Source organism: Nymphaea colorata, chromosome 2 (assembly GCF_008831285.2).
Source record: "Nymphaea colorata isolate Beijing-Zhang1983 chromosome 2, ASM883128v2, whole genome shotgun sequence".
In the NCBI taxonomy this organism is placed as follows: Eukaryota; Viridiplantae; Streptophyta; class Magnoliopsida; order Nymphaeales; family Nymphaeaceae; genus Nymphaea; species Nymphaea colorata.
This window is the reverse complement of record NC_045139.1, coordinates 9,795,777-9,810,212: the sequence shown is the minus strand read 5'-3', so window position 1 is coordinate 9,810,212 and position 14,436 is coordinate 9,795,777. Positions and strand designations below refer to the sequence as shown.

Sequence of the window (14,436 nt, the reverse complement as noted above, 5' to 3'; positions counted from 1 at the left end):
GGCGTCAACCGCAACCGTGACCCCTGCAGGCCCGCGGGAAAGGCTGGGCAGATCCCAAGAACATGATCGGATGACTAGTGCTAGAATTGTGTATCGTGCCATGAAAGTCTGGAAAGTGGAACTCAGCCGTCTAAGCTCATTAATAGCAGGTTACCTCAATTCCCATGTCTCCAATCTTTGCTTTCTTTTCTTTGTTATAACCTTCTTAGAAGCTGTTTAGAGCATGTTTGGCAACAGTAGCAAGTTAACTGTCCCATGAATTTATCTCAATTATAAATTCATAGGCCATGGTAACATAGTGTTGTGCCTCTTCCAAAGCAGATTCATGAGAGAGTAATAACTTGTTACTATTATTAAATGAGTCTTTATGCGTTTTTGGCACAAGTAAAACATTGGTACTGTTTGATGCTCAAACAATAGGTAGACACTTTTAAGTGTCTAATGTATCTAACCAATTCTTGGGTTAGGTGTTTGGAATAGTAACATAATGTTACTATTCCGAAACGGCCCCTTAAGGACTATGTTTTCTTTATGGTAACATTAGATTTGCCATGGCAAATGGTGATATGGTCAGTGCCTGTGCGCTCTTTTCCAATGTGAAGAACTCCCCTACCTTCATATCAGTTTTGAATTTCTACCAAATGCATGTTTTCTATTTGAGTTCATCCTGGCCTCTCAATTTGAGGAGGTTAGGTGCCGTACTAAGGCATAAAAAAGGTCATTTGGTGACTATAACATATTGTTGTCATTTCATGAACCCAACCTCAAGAAATAGCGCAGGTTCATGGAACAATGTGTCTTTAGTTTGATTCCCATGAATGCTACTTCTTTGGACTACAAATGGTAATATACACGATACTTGAGACTTGAGATTAATGGTGTATTGTAGAAGAAAGATTGTTGGCTATGTTTTCACACCACGATTTGAAGCATTTGGGTCATGAGGAATAGTAGATTGTGACAGGTCAGCAAAGAAAAAATCAGGCTAAAGCTCGAAGATTTGGATCAGATTTGTCAACCATTCAACACCAATCTCAACTCCTCAAATTTCAAATGTGGATGGCTACAAGTATTTTCGCTGGTAGGTGGCCGAAAGCAATCCAAATTGCTCCTGTTGATGGCTTGGGTGAATCTAGGGTGGAGGGAGAGGGGGGCCCGCTTAGGCCATGGCCCGACCCCAGGTAATTGAAAAAAAAAATTGGTATTAAAAAAATTAAAAAATTTTGGTTGCGTAATGTATTTTTTGAATTCGAGTTTAGTTTGGCCCTACTTGGATAAATTTATTGAACCGTTTGGCTCGCCCCTGAAAAAAATTCATCACTCTGCCCTTGGTGAATCAGGTCACCCTTGGAAGGTAGGGGCACCATCCATCCTAAGCACAAATCCAACATGCATCTTGCTTACTGGATAAAACATCTCCCCATTAGATGTTGCTGTTGAAACTCTACAATTATATAGCTTATAGCTTGGTAAATCCATAACTTAGAGGAACCCCGTATGTTCCTGCCCAAATTGTTGGTACTTTTGCTGTGTGTAGTTTTTGCTTTTCAGTTCAGTTTTTTGTAATTGTGTTTTATGTACAGAGTTCTTTCCGCAGATCCTTTCTCACCTTCGAAAAAGGTCTCGATTTCTCCCCTAGTATTCTCACGGCTTGACAAGATCCGTCCAGCGACATGGTACTGCTCATCGCAGCTCTCTTTATTATGGTCCTGTTTTTTAACATCTGGATCCATTGATTCTTGTTTTATTTCATGTTTTTGCTTTTATGAAATGGGAGGTGGGGGGCTCATCGATGGATTGTCATAAACGCATCCGTTAATGGATGTAGAAGTTCAAACTGCACACAATCAAGTGAGAGCACTTGAAAATTGTGTGTGCCAAAAGAATAAAAATCTATTCAGCTGATGAATTTTAGATGGGTTGTCAATAATAGGGAGCAAAAATAAATGAGAAATAGTGAACACATAATGACAAACATTTCTTCAGCCATTTTCATGAATTACTTATCAAGAACTGTATAAGCAGAATTTACAAGTTACAAACTAATTAACAAAAAATTCCGGCGATCAACTTGGCTTTGTCAGCTCCTTTCACATCACAAAACTTGTGAGCAGACGTCTGCCCATTCATCTAGCATCTGTAATCTGACTCACTAGTAGAAACATATTCGCAGTTTTCCACCTTGCAGGAGACCATGAAAGTGGGTCTTGTACAAATCCCAGAACTCCAAGCTGTGAATTGCCAAAAGTGAAAAATAAGGTCCACGAATAATGAGATTTTACAGGGTAAAAAGAAATTTCTCCGGCTGACTAGAAAAAAATTTACCTGACTTGTGGAAGAGTCAACAGTGAATAGCCCTTTGCATCAAGGTGCATGTCAATCACGATAACAGATAACCGTGAAAGAACTAATGCATCCATGTCAATCAACTTTTGAATCCTGCAAACCATAACTATAAAATAAGGGGCTCAAAATGAAGAATAAAATGAACTGGCATAAATTTCACAGTAAACACTGCATGAAGCTTATGAAGGGGAAGCAATGTCATCATATACAACCAAAAGATAAAATAGACCACAGAGGAGGCTATTGCTGTCATCACCCTTAACGATAAGTCAATAAGTTCACTAGGATGTATTAGTAGCAAGACTTAAGTTCAGCAGAATGTATTAGTGGCAAGACTTAAGCTACGCTCCCGACAAACAGATGTTTAAATAACAGCTTATAAAGCAGAAAACTCCTGTAATAGTAACTAGCATAGATATTGCATAACGGTTGAATTTTATTTCATAGTGTGCACGTCCTGAAAACTAAGTGTCGCAAAAAGCCAGAGCATTGTGGTACAACATCCGCATATCCCCTGCTACCTGTTTAGATTCTGCCAGCATGGGCCTGGATTTATTTATAAGAATGTTTTGTAGATTTTCTTTCCCAGAAATGAGTTTGTTCTCTGTCTTTCTCCTACTTCTTCGGAGGGATGAGGTGACCTTCTGTCATCTATTATTTGGATTAATTATTAGCATATGCCAATATCAGCCTCACAAAAAAAAAAAAATTGAACCAAACATACCAAATTTACCATTTGCAACTGGGACTGACAAAAAGTTATAACCATTCATAGTGCAGGTCAAGTTGCAAGTAAGAATATAAAGTCTAAAAGCAAAAAAGGGTCAAGGAAAATAAGCATTATTGGAAGATTGTTAGCGAATTATAGAGTCCTAGTTAGAAGCAAAAAAAGGCACAAACAAAAATAATAAAACATATTATAAATGAGATATTAGATTATTCATTCACAGCTCCCAATCTTCAACACAATAAAAAAAAATAGAGAGGAAAAACTTCTTCAGTTACCTGTTAGGGGTGCCACATGCAATGTTCACACGACTCTTGAGCAAGGAGACCTATAATAGCAGCAAAATAGGATACTTAAATCTAACCACATTTCAGAAAATTGCATAAATAAATCATAATAGGATTCTCAGTTGAAGTCTGGTCCAGGTTTTCTAGGATTGGCTCACTGGGTTTGCTAATTATCATAAGCATTCAGACACAAAAGATACCTGCTCCTCTACTTTCATGTGCTTTGAGAACAGCTTTACTGCACGGCATTCTCTTGTCAGAGTTCGTAGACCTCTGATGAAAAACACAAACACTTTCTGTGAATTGCTCGTTCATATCCAAAATCATGCAAGAGTGAGAGGCTAAAATCTATGTCACATTGACTCTTCAAGAAAAAGGGGCAGCACTCGCATCGACGCGATGCGGGTGTGGGTGCGGATGCAGCTCCGACTGGCACCCCATCCACACTCTATTGTATTCCTTTTCAAAATTGTTTCCCTTTTTGTCTTCTCTCTCCCTCTCTTTCTTTATTTACAAAAATAAAAGTAAAAGAAAAGACAGATTAAACTAAGAAACAATCTATTTCAAACTCATCACCACGTTGAGCAAATAAAGAAGAATAAAAGACATGAGGCATGTTCTTCTTGGAAATCAAATATATGTCCATTGCTTATATTGTCTGCTCTGCATGATTGAAAGAGATATCTACAAGCTATTATTTATGTACCTTCTCACACTCAAGAATGACTTGGTGATTGCAGAGAGAGATGTGTGTGTGAGTGTGTGTGCACACACACACATAAGTTGTTTTCAACATTTTTCCATTCATATAAACAAACTAATTTCAATAACTCAAGTAATCTCATCATCAACAGTCAGACTTCCAGTTCGCAAGTTCTTAATTATTAAAAAAAAAAATAAGGAAAATAAAGACATACCTGAGCAGTTCCAAAGACCTCAAAGCTGAAGCACAGATTATAAGCACAGCAGGGCTACCTGCATCAACTTTTCCTTCCACAAGCTGGCTTTGACAAAGTGTCGCTTTCCATGAATCACCAAAGATAGCCTTTATATGCTTGTTAAAGTTTCCAACATCACGACCTAAACTTTGGGGGAGCTCCACCACGCTCGAATCTAAGAACGCAAAATATAGTGTTATGGTCAATATTTTGCTCATATAGATGCGCATGGCACTTGAATCCGATAACAACCCAGCAAGCGACACAGAACTGCTAAATACTGTACAAAGTTTGGCCAGAAAAAATGGCAAACCCACTATCTGAAACATGAAATTTCTTCCTCATCACTCCTTACAAATTTCAGGGAAGTACTTCCCAGGTATTCCTTTTGATGTGCTGCAGTTCGTCCACTAACCTCAAGTAATACACTAACCTCAAGTAATACACAGGAAAATGACCATCATAAAGAGGATTTCCCAAGAAGTACTGCGCAATCAAGCTATCATTTACTTATTCAATTTGCAGCCACCGTATTTCCACCATGAAAAAACGATTACAAAGAGTATAGGCCCTCCTGAGACTACTAAGGAGAAACGAATTATGAGTTGGTGCAACTATTGTTAAATATAAGATAAGAAAAGACAATACCTAACCAAGCAAACCAAACGCTAAATTTCAACAACCGTGAACTATGAGGACTAAAATCCTACCGCCATTACTACTACTACCGTTACAGAACTGCTACAAGTAGCAACCTACGACTATTAGTATTACTCCTGCTACAATGCTAGGCCCACTTTACGCAATTCAGGACCCTACCACTCTAGCAGCATTACGTGCTTGGCTAGTTAGCATACCATTAAACCTTTACCACATTCTATCTAGCTACAGGGCATACAGCCGTCGTCCAATTCAAAACCCTCTTCAATCTCCCAACATGCTTAAAAACCAATAAGCAGCAATAACAAGTTAATAGTGATAATTCATAAAAGGAAAACAATGGTACCTGAAATTTCTTCCAGTTCGAGGGAAGAAAGTGTGACTCCAACAGCGGACCGAAGCCTATCGAAAAAGTACTGCAACTGTTGAGAAGGGGAGGCATCCGGCGAGATTGTTTGTGCATGACGGGTGGAAGCGTTCTTCTTCTCCCCCTCCATGTCCTTCACCAGCACCCCCTCTTCCTCCTCGTCCTCCTCGTTCCTCTGCTTCTTGTTCTTCTTCTTCCTTTCTTTCTCGTGCCGCTTTCTGCTTCTCTCATGGATGCCTTCCGGGTTGGTGGTGGAGGTGGGCTTGACTCCCTTGAAGGAACGCGGTTTGGGGTGGAGGCCCTTCGTTCTCTTGCGCTTAGGAGGCACTCCTGCCCTTCTTGGCCTTCCCCCCTCTTTGCCCATGGCCATTGGCCACTCTTCCTCCCCCTCTCTGCTTTCAGAACTCGGCGAGGCGGCCTTTCACCTTAGGGCTTTGCTGAAACTTGGTCAGATCGGCGACTGATCATGCTCATCGGAACCAAATTCGACTCCATGGATATGGATTTGCGTCTAGATCTGGATTCAGGAAGAGAACGGACGTGCTGAAATCCGATGTAATATTTTCATGGTACCAGAGGAGGCGATGAATGAACGTTGAAGCCGGTACACAAACCACGAGCTCATCCGATCGGGTCTAAGTATGAGAATGGATCCACTGCTAAGATGGAAAATTGGACAACAGTACTCTCCAAGGAATTGTTTAAGACTTTAAATTTGAGTGTCGAAATCCATAGATTGGCGTAATTGATGGTTTGATATGATCAATTCTTGTTGGTCGCCATCGCTAATTAGAAGAAGATAAAACTAGGGATGTCTACTTTGCTATCGTACCGTTTTTCGTTTGCTATTAGGTGATTCTGTTGCTCCGTCTATCTACTCTCTCTTTTCATTTTTTTTATGATGCTATTATATATTTCATTTTTTTTATTTTGTTTTTGCTGTTTACTTTTGTATATAAAGGATTTTTGTTTCTAAATTTTATTATATATTCTTATTTTATTTTATTTGGTGTTTCTCTCTCTCCCTTTAGTCCGAAGAACCTGACGACATTGCTAGGATCCCCCATCATTAGCATCTTCAGTTTCTTCCACATTAAAAATATTATCCTTGAAACTATTCTAATTTCCCTGTTTCTTCAGTTTTCACGGTCAAAATTTTCACAGGTGTTTTAGTGTGGTGGAATTTTGTCCATGTAGTCATTTTTTCTTCTTGCTCCCAAATGTCGTGACATAAGGAACACAGATTTGATGATGATGTTGAGGTTAGCAAAGAAGCTGGCGTGGGATCTTTTCCTATCTGGCGTTTGTTTGGTAAGGAAGAGTGCTTTTCAAGCTGGAAAACATTGACTAAAGGTGCCGATAACACTGCTAGATTTTTCCTTCGTGCTTACCAGCCAATCATTCATTCAAGCGCAGTGTCCACTCATTTTGCTTTAGAAAAATTGAACGCGACCAATCTTGGACAAGTGTTCATTAGCGAAGCAAACGGTGGCAAATTGCTGATAAGTCCTGACTTTCATGGTTTTACAGCTCGATTGTGGCTTGGAACTTGACAATAAATATAGTTCTCTTATGCACCAAACAAATGCAGGATGATTATTACAAACCCAAGAAGATTTCTTGGATGAGTAGGAAGTTAACAATTCTCCACTTAAAAAACATGTTAAAAGGCTCTTCATTCCTCGTACCTTCATGATCTTGGGCTGTGTCGGGAATTTGAGTAAGTGGTACATCCTTTGAAAAATGTCATGATCCTACACTTTGCAATATCAAGGGCGTAGCACCATGAAAATCTGACCAACAATGCAGTTTCTGCTCAACCAACTATGTTATGCCCCTTGAACTTAATCGATAAAAGTTTTTTAATCCCCTATTTTGTGACTAATGGTTCTTCTTAATTTTCTAGGTAAAAACTTTGTAGCCATAGCTTTGGCCTTGTTTAATGATGTTAGCATGGTGTGTATTTACGTATGATCAATAGACTTGATTTATTTGATTTAGAATTTAAAGGTTTTTTTTTTAAGTAGTTATATAAGGTGGAAATCCCCAGAGTGGTATGCATTATTAATGCATGTGCCTACCACCTTAGATGGCCTTGTGTGTGTAATCAAAGGCATGCAGGAATATTAAAATACCTCATTAATTTTAAAGAGATTTTATAACGTGGAGAAAATACATTCTTTCCCAAGAATCGCATATACTGAAATTCTATAATGCACTCAAGTAAAGCAAGTTTGCAGCAAAAAAAAAAAGGTTGTAACGATAGAATGGGGTACAGTAGTTTCGAGTATAAAGATACTCAATTCATAAATAAGAAGTTAGTTCGATAAAAAATGGCGATTATCAGCTGAATTGTAGAAGATCGTTTTTGCACTTGCCAATAAACCTTTTTAAATATAAGAACCACACAATATGAATATTTGTATATTTAACTGAGTATGTGATCCAATTACTTACGAGGACTCAATTTAACATTTCGAAAAATGAAAATGGCGATCAAATTTTTTTGGTTAACAACTTAATTTATAACTTATAACTAATCTACATTGGATAACTTAGATGTGAGCAATATCGTGTGCGTTTGTGTGTCTAGGAAAATTGGTTATATCCCAGACCACTTAGGTCAAGGATAAAAACTGATTGTAAATCAAATATGAACATTCTATTAGGTTTGAAAACACTAATTCAACATAAAACATGTTTTAATTCAAGTTGTTTTTAACATTTATTTTTACTATAAAAAATTTGGTGTCATAAGAGTTGTTCATATTTTGATCACTAGAAAAACCAGTAAACTAAAAATGATTAACTTAGTGTATGATTTTTGTTAAAACATTATTAGGTTCATAGCCATATGGTTAGATTATACCCAGAAAAAAAAATCTTTAGTAATCATTTTTTAATGGTCTGGTTTTTGTCCTTCACCTGGTGGTTTGGGATCTGCCAATTACTATAGATGTATTCAAAATACTGGTATAAGTATTCAGTTAACTAGATTTTCCTAAAATTTCCTAACTAGATGGACGATGTAAGCATGACGAAATATTTAGCGAATTTGTTCTTTCCTTTCTTTTGGTCCCCCCTGGCTTCTGCTTTATCACAAACGGCCGATATCAAAATATGACTGTTCACGAGGCGTTGCCCTCGTCAGGATCGCGTCACATGATGCCATCGACTTTGATTTCAGGTCACAGAGAGGGCCCAAAACCTTTTCAGATTGAAGAACAAACTTGAGGGAACGGCCAACCAACCTTCGTTTGAAAATTCTTAATACAATGAACGGAGAGCAAACTATGGAAAACGATTGAAAAAAGGTGAGCACGTCCAAAAATGATTGCCTATAAATTCAAGTCGAATTTGGTAGCGTCGGTACCTCAATGATCTCTCAGTTTCTTGGTAGTGATCAATTTCTGAATCCATTAAGGTGCATTTCAGAATGGCAGAGCCAGAACGCGCTTCTTCTTCTTTCAAGAAGCCAAGGCACGTCGTGAAGAAAGTCTTGGCAAGGCCACAACAGGAAGGTGATGGGGCCTTCGTCAGGAGAAGCATTGGGAGGTCTGTTTCTCAATTCCCACATTGATCTTTCTTGTGTCCACTTTCGTTTGCTATGAAATTGGTTCGAGGTAAACATTTTGACGTGGTCATTTTGACCTTTTCTAGGATGGAATTGAAGAGCTTGGACCCATTTCTCCTTTTGGATGAATTTTCAGGTAAATATGTTTTCTGAAAGTTGGTTTTCAATTTAGATCTGAATTTGAGGAATTTCTAACAATATGGGGAATTGGGTATTGCAGTTACTGCTCCTGCCGGCTTCCCGGATCATCCTCACAGAGGTTTGGAGAAGCTTCTTTTTCATCATATATCATAACTAAAGCCTGCTGTTCTCTCTCTGTCTCTCTCTCTGAGCATCTAACAGTTTGCTTCTGGAACCGGGTTTCTGGTTTTGCAGGATTTGAAACTGTTACTTACATGCTGCAGGTGCGTGAATGTTTTGGATTAGAATGCCATCCAAAGCCGTTGCCTGTTTTGTTCATCTGTAGTTAAAAGATTCTGAAAAGGCAAATTTGATTTACAGGGAGCTTTCATGCATCAAGATTTTGCAGGGCATAAGGGCACAATTAGGACTGGTGATTTGCAGGTCTGGTTATAGAATGGCTACTATCCCCAGAAAAAAGAATGTTAATCCCGCAACATGATAGCGTTTAAGAAATGGTTGGTTCTAAAACTTTGAAGTCTTTTTGCAGTGGATGACTGCTGGTAGAGGGATCATTCATTCAGAATTTCCAGCAGGGGAAGGGGCCCAGAAAGGCTTACAGCTATGGATCAATCTCTCTGCCAAGGATAAAATGTAATGAGGCAAAAGGCAAAACAATGTGTTTTCACTTTGAAAAGTAAAAGGCACAAGCCTATATTATTTGAAAAATGTCATCTCATAACTGTTGATTGCAGGATTGAACCTCGATATCAGGAGTTGCAGAAGCAAGATGTAAAAAGAACAGAAAAGGACGGCGTAGAAGTTCGAGTTATAGCCGGAGAGTCGTTAGGAATCAAATCTCCTGTTTATACCAGGACGCCCACAATGTTCCTGGATTTTACATTGAAACCAGGAGCTCAAATGCATCAGCCTATTCCAGAATCCTGGAACGCATTCGTGTATATCATTGAAGGCGAGGCTGTTCTTGGCGATGCCAAGAATGCACCTGTTACTGCTCATTATGTGCTGGTTCTGAGCCGTGGCGATGGCATCAGTGTGTGGAACAAATCCCAAAAGCCTGTCAGATTTGTTCTCATTGGTGGGCAGCCTCTGAATGAACCGGTTGTTCAGTATGGTCCCTTTGTGATGAACACCCAAGCCGAGATTGAGCAAGCAATTGAAGACTATCACTATTCCAGGAATGGGTTTGAGAAGGGTAAACAATGGAAATCTCAGGCTCATCAGGAAGCACATGATTGAGTAGGAATGTCACAGATTATGCGGCACCGCCATCTATCTATTATTACCAAATGCTGATGCAGCTAGCTACAGCTAGGTGGATGCTATAGTCTGGTTTAAATCATAGTCGTTCATTTTGTCTGCAATATATCAGGCAATAGTTTTTTTATTTGTTGTTTATGTAAGCCAGCTTGGGATATATAATGTTGATGGCCCTTATATGAGATGGTGCAGAATGTTTTTGCACCAGGGGTTCATCTGAACTTTGTACCGCATTAGCTAGGAGAAAGGAAACTGCTATAATGAGCAACGATTTGATTCACTTACTCTGCCACAGAAATTTCATAGGTCTCAGCCTCTCAAGAATTTATACGAAAAGAATCAGAGCCATCAATAGTATCTGCACAAAGCCTCTCAAGAATTTATACGAAAAGAATCAGAGCCATCAATGGTATCCGCACAAACAGACAAAGGAGTCGCTAACTTCCTGATTTTTTTTTGCTCTTTCCCATTCCATGGTTTAATGACTTAATCACAAACGTCTTCCTTAGGTACCACTGAGCAGTAACGACTACAGAACCAGCAGTAGTTTCCACACAAACAGATATGATACTAGACATTGATGCTCTACATACGATGAGTTGCATTCTCTTTGTCAAGGACTGATGCGAATTATATGCTCTTAGTCTTTCCACCGTGCTCCGCAGATGCCTATCCATGAGGCCTTGTTTATTCTGAACAAGATGCAGTAATGGCATTGGTGATGATTGTGGTGGAAATGGTGGTGGTGTTTGATGATAATGTGGCTAGAAATTAATTTCTGCTCATTGCGGCCCGTGAAGATGGAAGGATCAATCACCATCCTCTCATTAAATTGGTTTCGAATCATGCAACAAGTTTTCTTTTGAGTGATAAAAAAAAAAAGCTCTCCAAAGGAGAACCTCGGGTAAGCACTAAGCACCAAGCTTTACACAGAGAACAACGTGAGAAAGTGGAGGCTGCAAAATGGCAGTACTTGAAACCAGGGTCTTCAACTTGACATCCTTCACAGTCCTCATTCGACAAGGTTTTCATTAAGCAATTATATGGAAGGCACAGAGTTGAATATAAAAGTGTGGTTTGGGTAAGAATGGTTATCAAATTATACATGAAGTAAAGACAATGCTGATTATAAAAGTGAATGGCCATAATCTTCTTGCACTCACGCTTATTCAGGTGTTGTTCAATCATTCTACTAACACGGAACTTAGCTTTATTTGACAGCAAAAACAAAAAAGGTTCTCCATCCGCTAGTCCTCTTTTCGCCATGACAAATAACAAAAATCAGAAATTCTTCATCTAGAACAGAACAACAAAAGAGAACAAGAAATACTAGCTGATCAACCTCAGCTGCCTATGAACTAGGAACTATTTACTTTCTGTCCTAACAGCAAGAGAAGATGTTTGCAGTTTGTTTGGGTTTAGGCCCATCACCCCCATTGGTGAAAAGGCTCACACCCCTATTTATGGGTAGATCTGCTTTATAGGAACCAGAGTTCAAGATTTTCCGGCTGACATTGTCGTAGATCTCACGGATAACAATTTCGAACGCTGTCTTCACGTTGGTCGAATCCAACGCTGATGTTTCTATGAAGAACATCCCTTCTGATTCTGCAAGGCTTTTGCCTTCTTCAACAGTGACTTCTCTTATATTGGCCAAATCTGACTTGTTTCCCACGAGCATCCGTACCACGGTTGTGTCTAACTGGGCTGCATTTTTCAACATAGCTTCATTGTCAGACGTCAATCAAAGTGGTAGAGAAAATTTCACATAAAGTTAAAGGAGATCAAGTTTTGTATCTTCCGACCAGAACAATGACACCTTTTCACTGTGATCCTTCTCTTTTCTGAACATGAATCCCAGAAAATGCATGAGAATTAATATATGACCATCAACGAGTTTGGGTCGCCCTAGCTTGTTTGAAACTTTTTCTAAAGCACATTGAACAGCTTAAGAGACCAGGAACGGTAACAGTTAACAAGGACGTAAATTTCCATGGACAAAAGATGGGAACATTTTATCTAAATCATCTTTCTGAAATTCTGTCCTAGTTTCCAACTATGCGAAGGAAACTCTTTTTCCCCAACTCTTTTAGATAAAAAAACATTATGATTTACAGCAAACACCAATGGAATTATAGCAATCAATGATATAAAGAAATGAATCATAAGACCCTTTCAAAACTAAATTTGTTGCGACCATTCAACCACAGCTAATTTGTCTCTACAATAATAAATAAACTGCGCTATTCGCTTCCAAGAAGAGAAAAAAATCAATAAACAGAACATTCCGTAAGACAAGCTTCTTACTTTTAAGCTCATCCAACCATCGATCAATCCCTTGAAACGTAGCTCTCCTGCTGATATCATAAACAACAAGTGCACCGACTGCCCCTCTGTAATAAGCAGATGTCACAGCTCTGAACCTCTCCTGCCCAGCCGTGTCCCATATCTGTGCCTTCACCTCCTTCCCATCCATCTCCATGCTCTGCGTCTGAAACTCCACACCGATCGTCGCCTTCGAATTTGAATCAAATTCATTTCTCACATACCTTGACAGCAAATTCGATTTCCCAACTGCTGAGTCTCCAATTATCACCACCTTGAAGAGATACTCTTCACCATCTTCGCCTTCCATTGGAAGGATGAAGTATCAAATTTCAAAACCAGGACTGGTTAGAAAGATGCCGCTTGAAGAATCGAAGAATTCGCCGGACTGAACTGGTTCTACTATGACAGACAGTGAAGGGCTTTTGTGCACAAAGAAACCCAGCAAGACCAAATTCAAGTCCGAATAGAAAAACAAAAAGCTCCGTCCCAGAAAGAGTTCAACCAGAAGGAACCCAAACGCCAAAAGCCAGAGAGATGCAAAATGTGGGTCTCCTCTGATGCGTGACATACAAGGAAGCCAACGTAAGATCTTCAGCGGATTGTAAGGAAGATGACGGAAATCTTGAGAGGGAGTACAGTTCAAGCAAGACAACCCGCCCTCATTATTAATGGGGAAGACGAAGTAAGCAAAAACAGAAAGAAGAGACAGGAGGCTGGAGGGGACGAGAAGCCAAACGTTGGCATACAAACGTGTGAGGGTGAGAGGTGGACATTATTAGTTAGTCAATGCTTTGTTTAAATTTCTTGCGCAGCAGAGCTTGAATTGCATCTCACATTCATTTCTATTCATTATGGAGAGAGAGTATGACGCAATTTCCGGGATTCTTAAGGACCAAACTGCCACCTCTTTTTGAAAACAAAATCATGGTGTGATTCGAGTTCTTACTGAATATATAGTTTATAATACTGCAACATATATACAGAAGAACCTGCAGAAGAACACCGAAACGATGAGGGCAAGTTGGTCCTCCTCTAAAAGTAGCAGGTATGGCCAACGGTGAGCGGTGGGTGCATCAGAATCTGTATAAGGAAAAATCAGGAGATTTTAATTCGGGACAGATATTTGATTTTCAATCTTCATAAGAAGAAAAGGAAAGAGAAGCTGTCTTCTGTAAAATGATAACTTTACAAATGTAGACACTGAAGCATCTTACTCTGTGGATGGTCATTTTTTACTCGACAGATCAGTCAAAATTATCTTCTACATTTCTCGCTCATTTTCATGTACAATCTGCCGGATGGACGTGATATTCCCAAGGAAAACATTACATATCCACAGAAAATAGTATTTTATTAAGGTTGTCCAAGTCTTGTCAAGTTGTCAACTGAAAATTCTGACTGGTTAACTGGTTATTTCTTTCAACAAGTTAGGAGTTCAATATATTAGGCAGTCTCACAATATCAGGAGGACGGAAAATACTACATGAGAGGGTATGCTTCTGGCTAAATTATTGTAAGGAATGAGATGAACGGTTGAAAGAAAAGGAGAAAGATGATATAATATTTAAGTCATTTAACATTAATTAACAATTTTTTTCTTTTATGTTTATTTCAATCATTTTTTTGGAAAGATGGATGACCAAAATGATTCCTTATTAGTTTAGCACTTATTAGTTTAGCACCTAAGACTATGTTATATACCAATCTCTCTCTCTCCCTCTCTCTCTCTCTCTCTCTCTCTCTCTCTCTCTCTCTTTACTGTAACTAGGGGACAATGATTTTGAAAGCTTTGTCAAGTGTTGTTAATA

The 14,436-nt window shown here is 39.0% G+C and overlaps 3 protein-coding genes across 5 annotated transcripts; 1 reads left to right on the top strand and 2 right to left on the bottom strand.

The window, feature by feature from the left end:
* Positions 1 to 1,965: 1,965 nt before the first annotated feature.
* LOC116247630 (protein CMS1) lies at positions 1,966 to 5,937 on the bottom strand. Of its 2 annotated transcripts, none has more exons than XR_004170866.2 (6): positions 5,305 to 5,937; positions 4,278 to 4,473; positions 3,561 to 3,633; positions 3,352 to 3,401; positions 2,326 to 2,452; positions 1,966 to 2,231 (listed from the first exon to the last, which is right to left on the bottom strand). XR_004170866.2 is itself a non-coding variant. In XM_031619854.2 (6 exons), the coding sequence occupies exons 1-6, from the start codon at positions 5,693 to 5,695 to the stop codon at positions 2,153 to 2,155; spliced, it is 903 nt and encodes a 300-aa protein (XP_031475714.1). In that variant the 5' UTR covers positions 5,696 to 5,937; the 3' UTR covers positions 1,966 to 2,152. The 2 variants fall into 2 exon arrangements, 1 of the variants encoding a protein (XP_031475714.1); XM_031619854.2 differs by having other exon boundaries at positions 2,326 to 2,439.
* A 2,520-nt stretch (positions 5,938 to 8,457) lies between these two features.
* On the top strand, positions 8,458 to 10,584 carry LOC116247629 (pirin-like protein). Of its 2 annotated transcripts, none has more exons than XM_031619853.2 (8): positions 8,458 to 8,639; positions 8,750 to 8,880; positions 8,986 to 9,035; positions 9,120 to 9,158; positions 9,275 to 9,303; positions 9,401 to 9,463; positions 9,570 to 9,673; positions 9,775 to 10,584. In XM_031619853.2, the coding sequence occupies exons 2-8, from the start codon at positions 8,762 to 8,764 to the stop codon at positions 10,277 to 10,279; spliced, it is 909 nt and encodes a 302-aa protein (XP_031475713.1). In that variant the 5' UTR covers positions 8,458 to 8,639; positions 8,750 to 8,761; the 3' UTR covers positions 10,280 to 10,584. The 2 variants fall into 2 exon arrangements, with proteins under 2 accessions (XP_031475713.1, XP_031475712.1); XM_031619852.2 differs by having other exon boundaries at positions 8,459 to 8,639; positions 8,761 to 8,880.
* A 903-nt stretch (positions 10,585 to 11,487) lies between these two features.
* Positions 11,488 to 13,402, bottom strand: LOC116247631 (ras-related protein RABA5c-like). The gene is made up of 2 exons (XM_031619855.2): positions 12,608 to 13,402; positions 11,488 to 12,007 (listed from the first exon to the last, which is right to left on the bottom strand). The coding sequence occupies exons 1-2, from the start codon at positions 12,933 to 12,935 to the stop codon at positions 11,682 to 11,684; spliced, it is 654 nt and encodes a 217-aa protein (XP_031475715.1). The 5' UTR covers positions 12,936 to 13,402; the 3' UTR covers positions 11,488 to 11,681.
* Between the last annotated feature and the right edge of the window lie 1,034 nt (positions 13,403 to 14,436).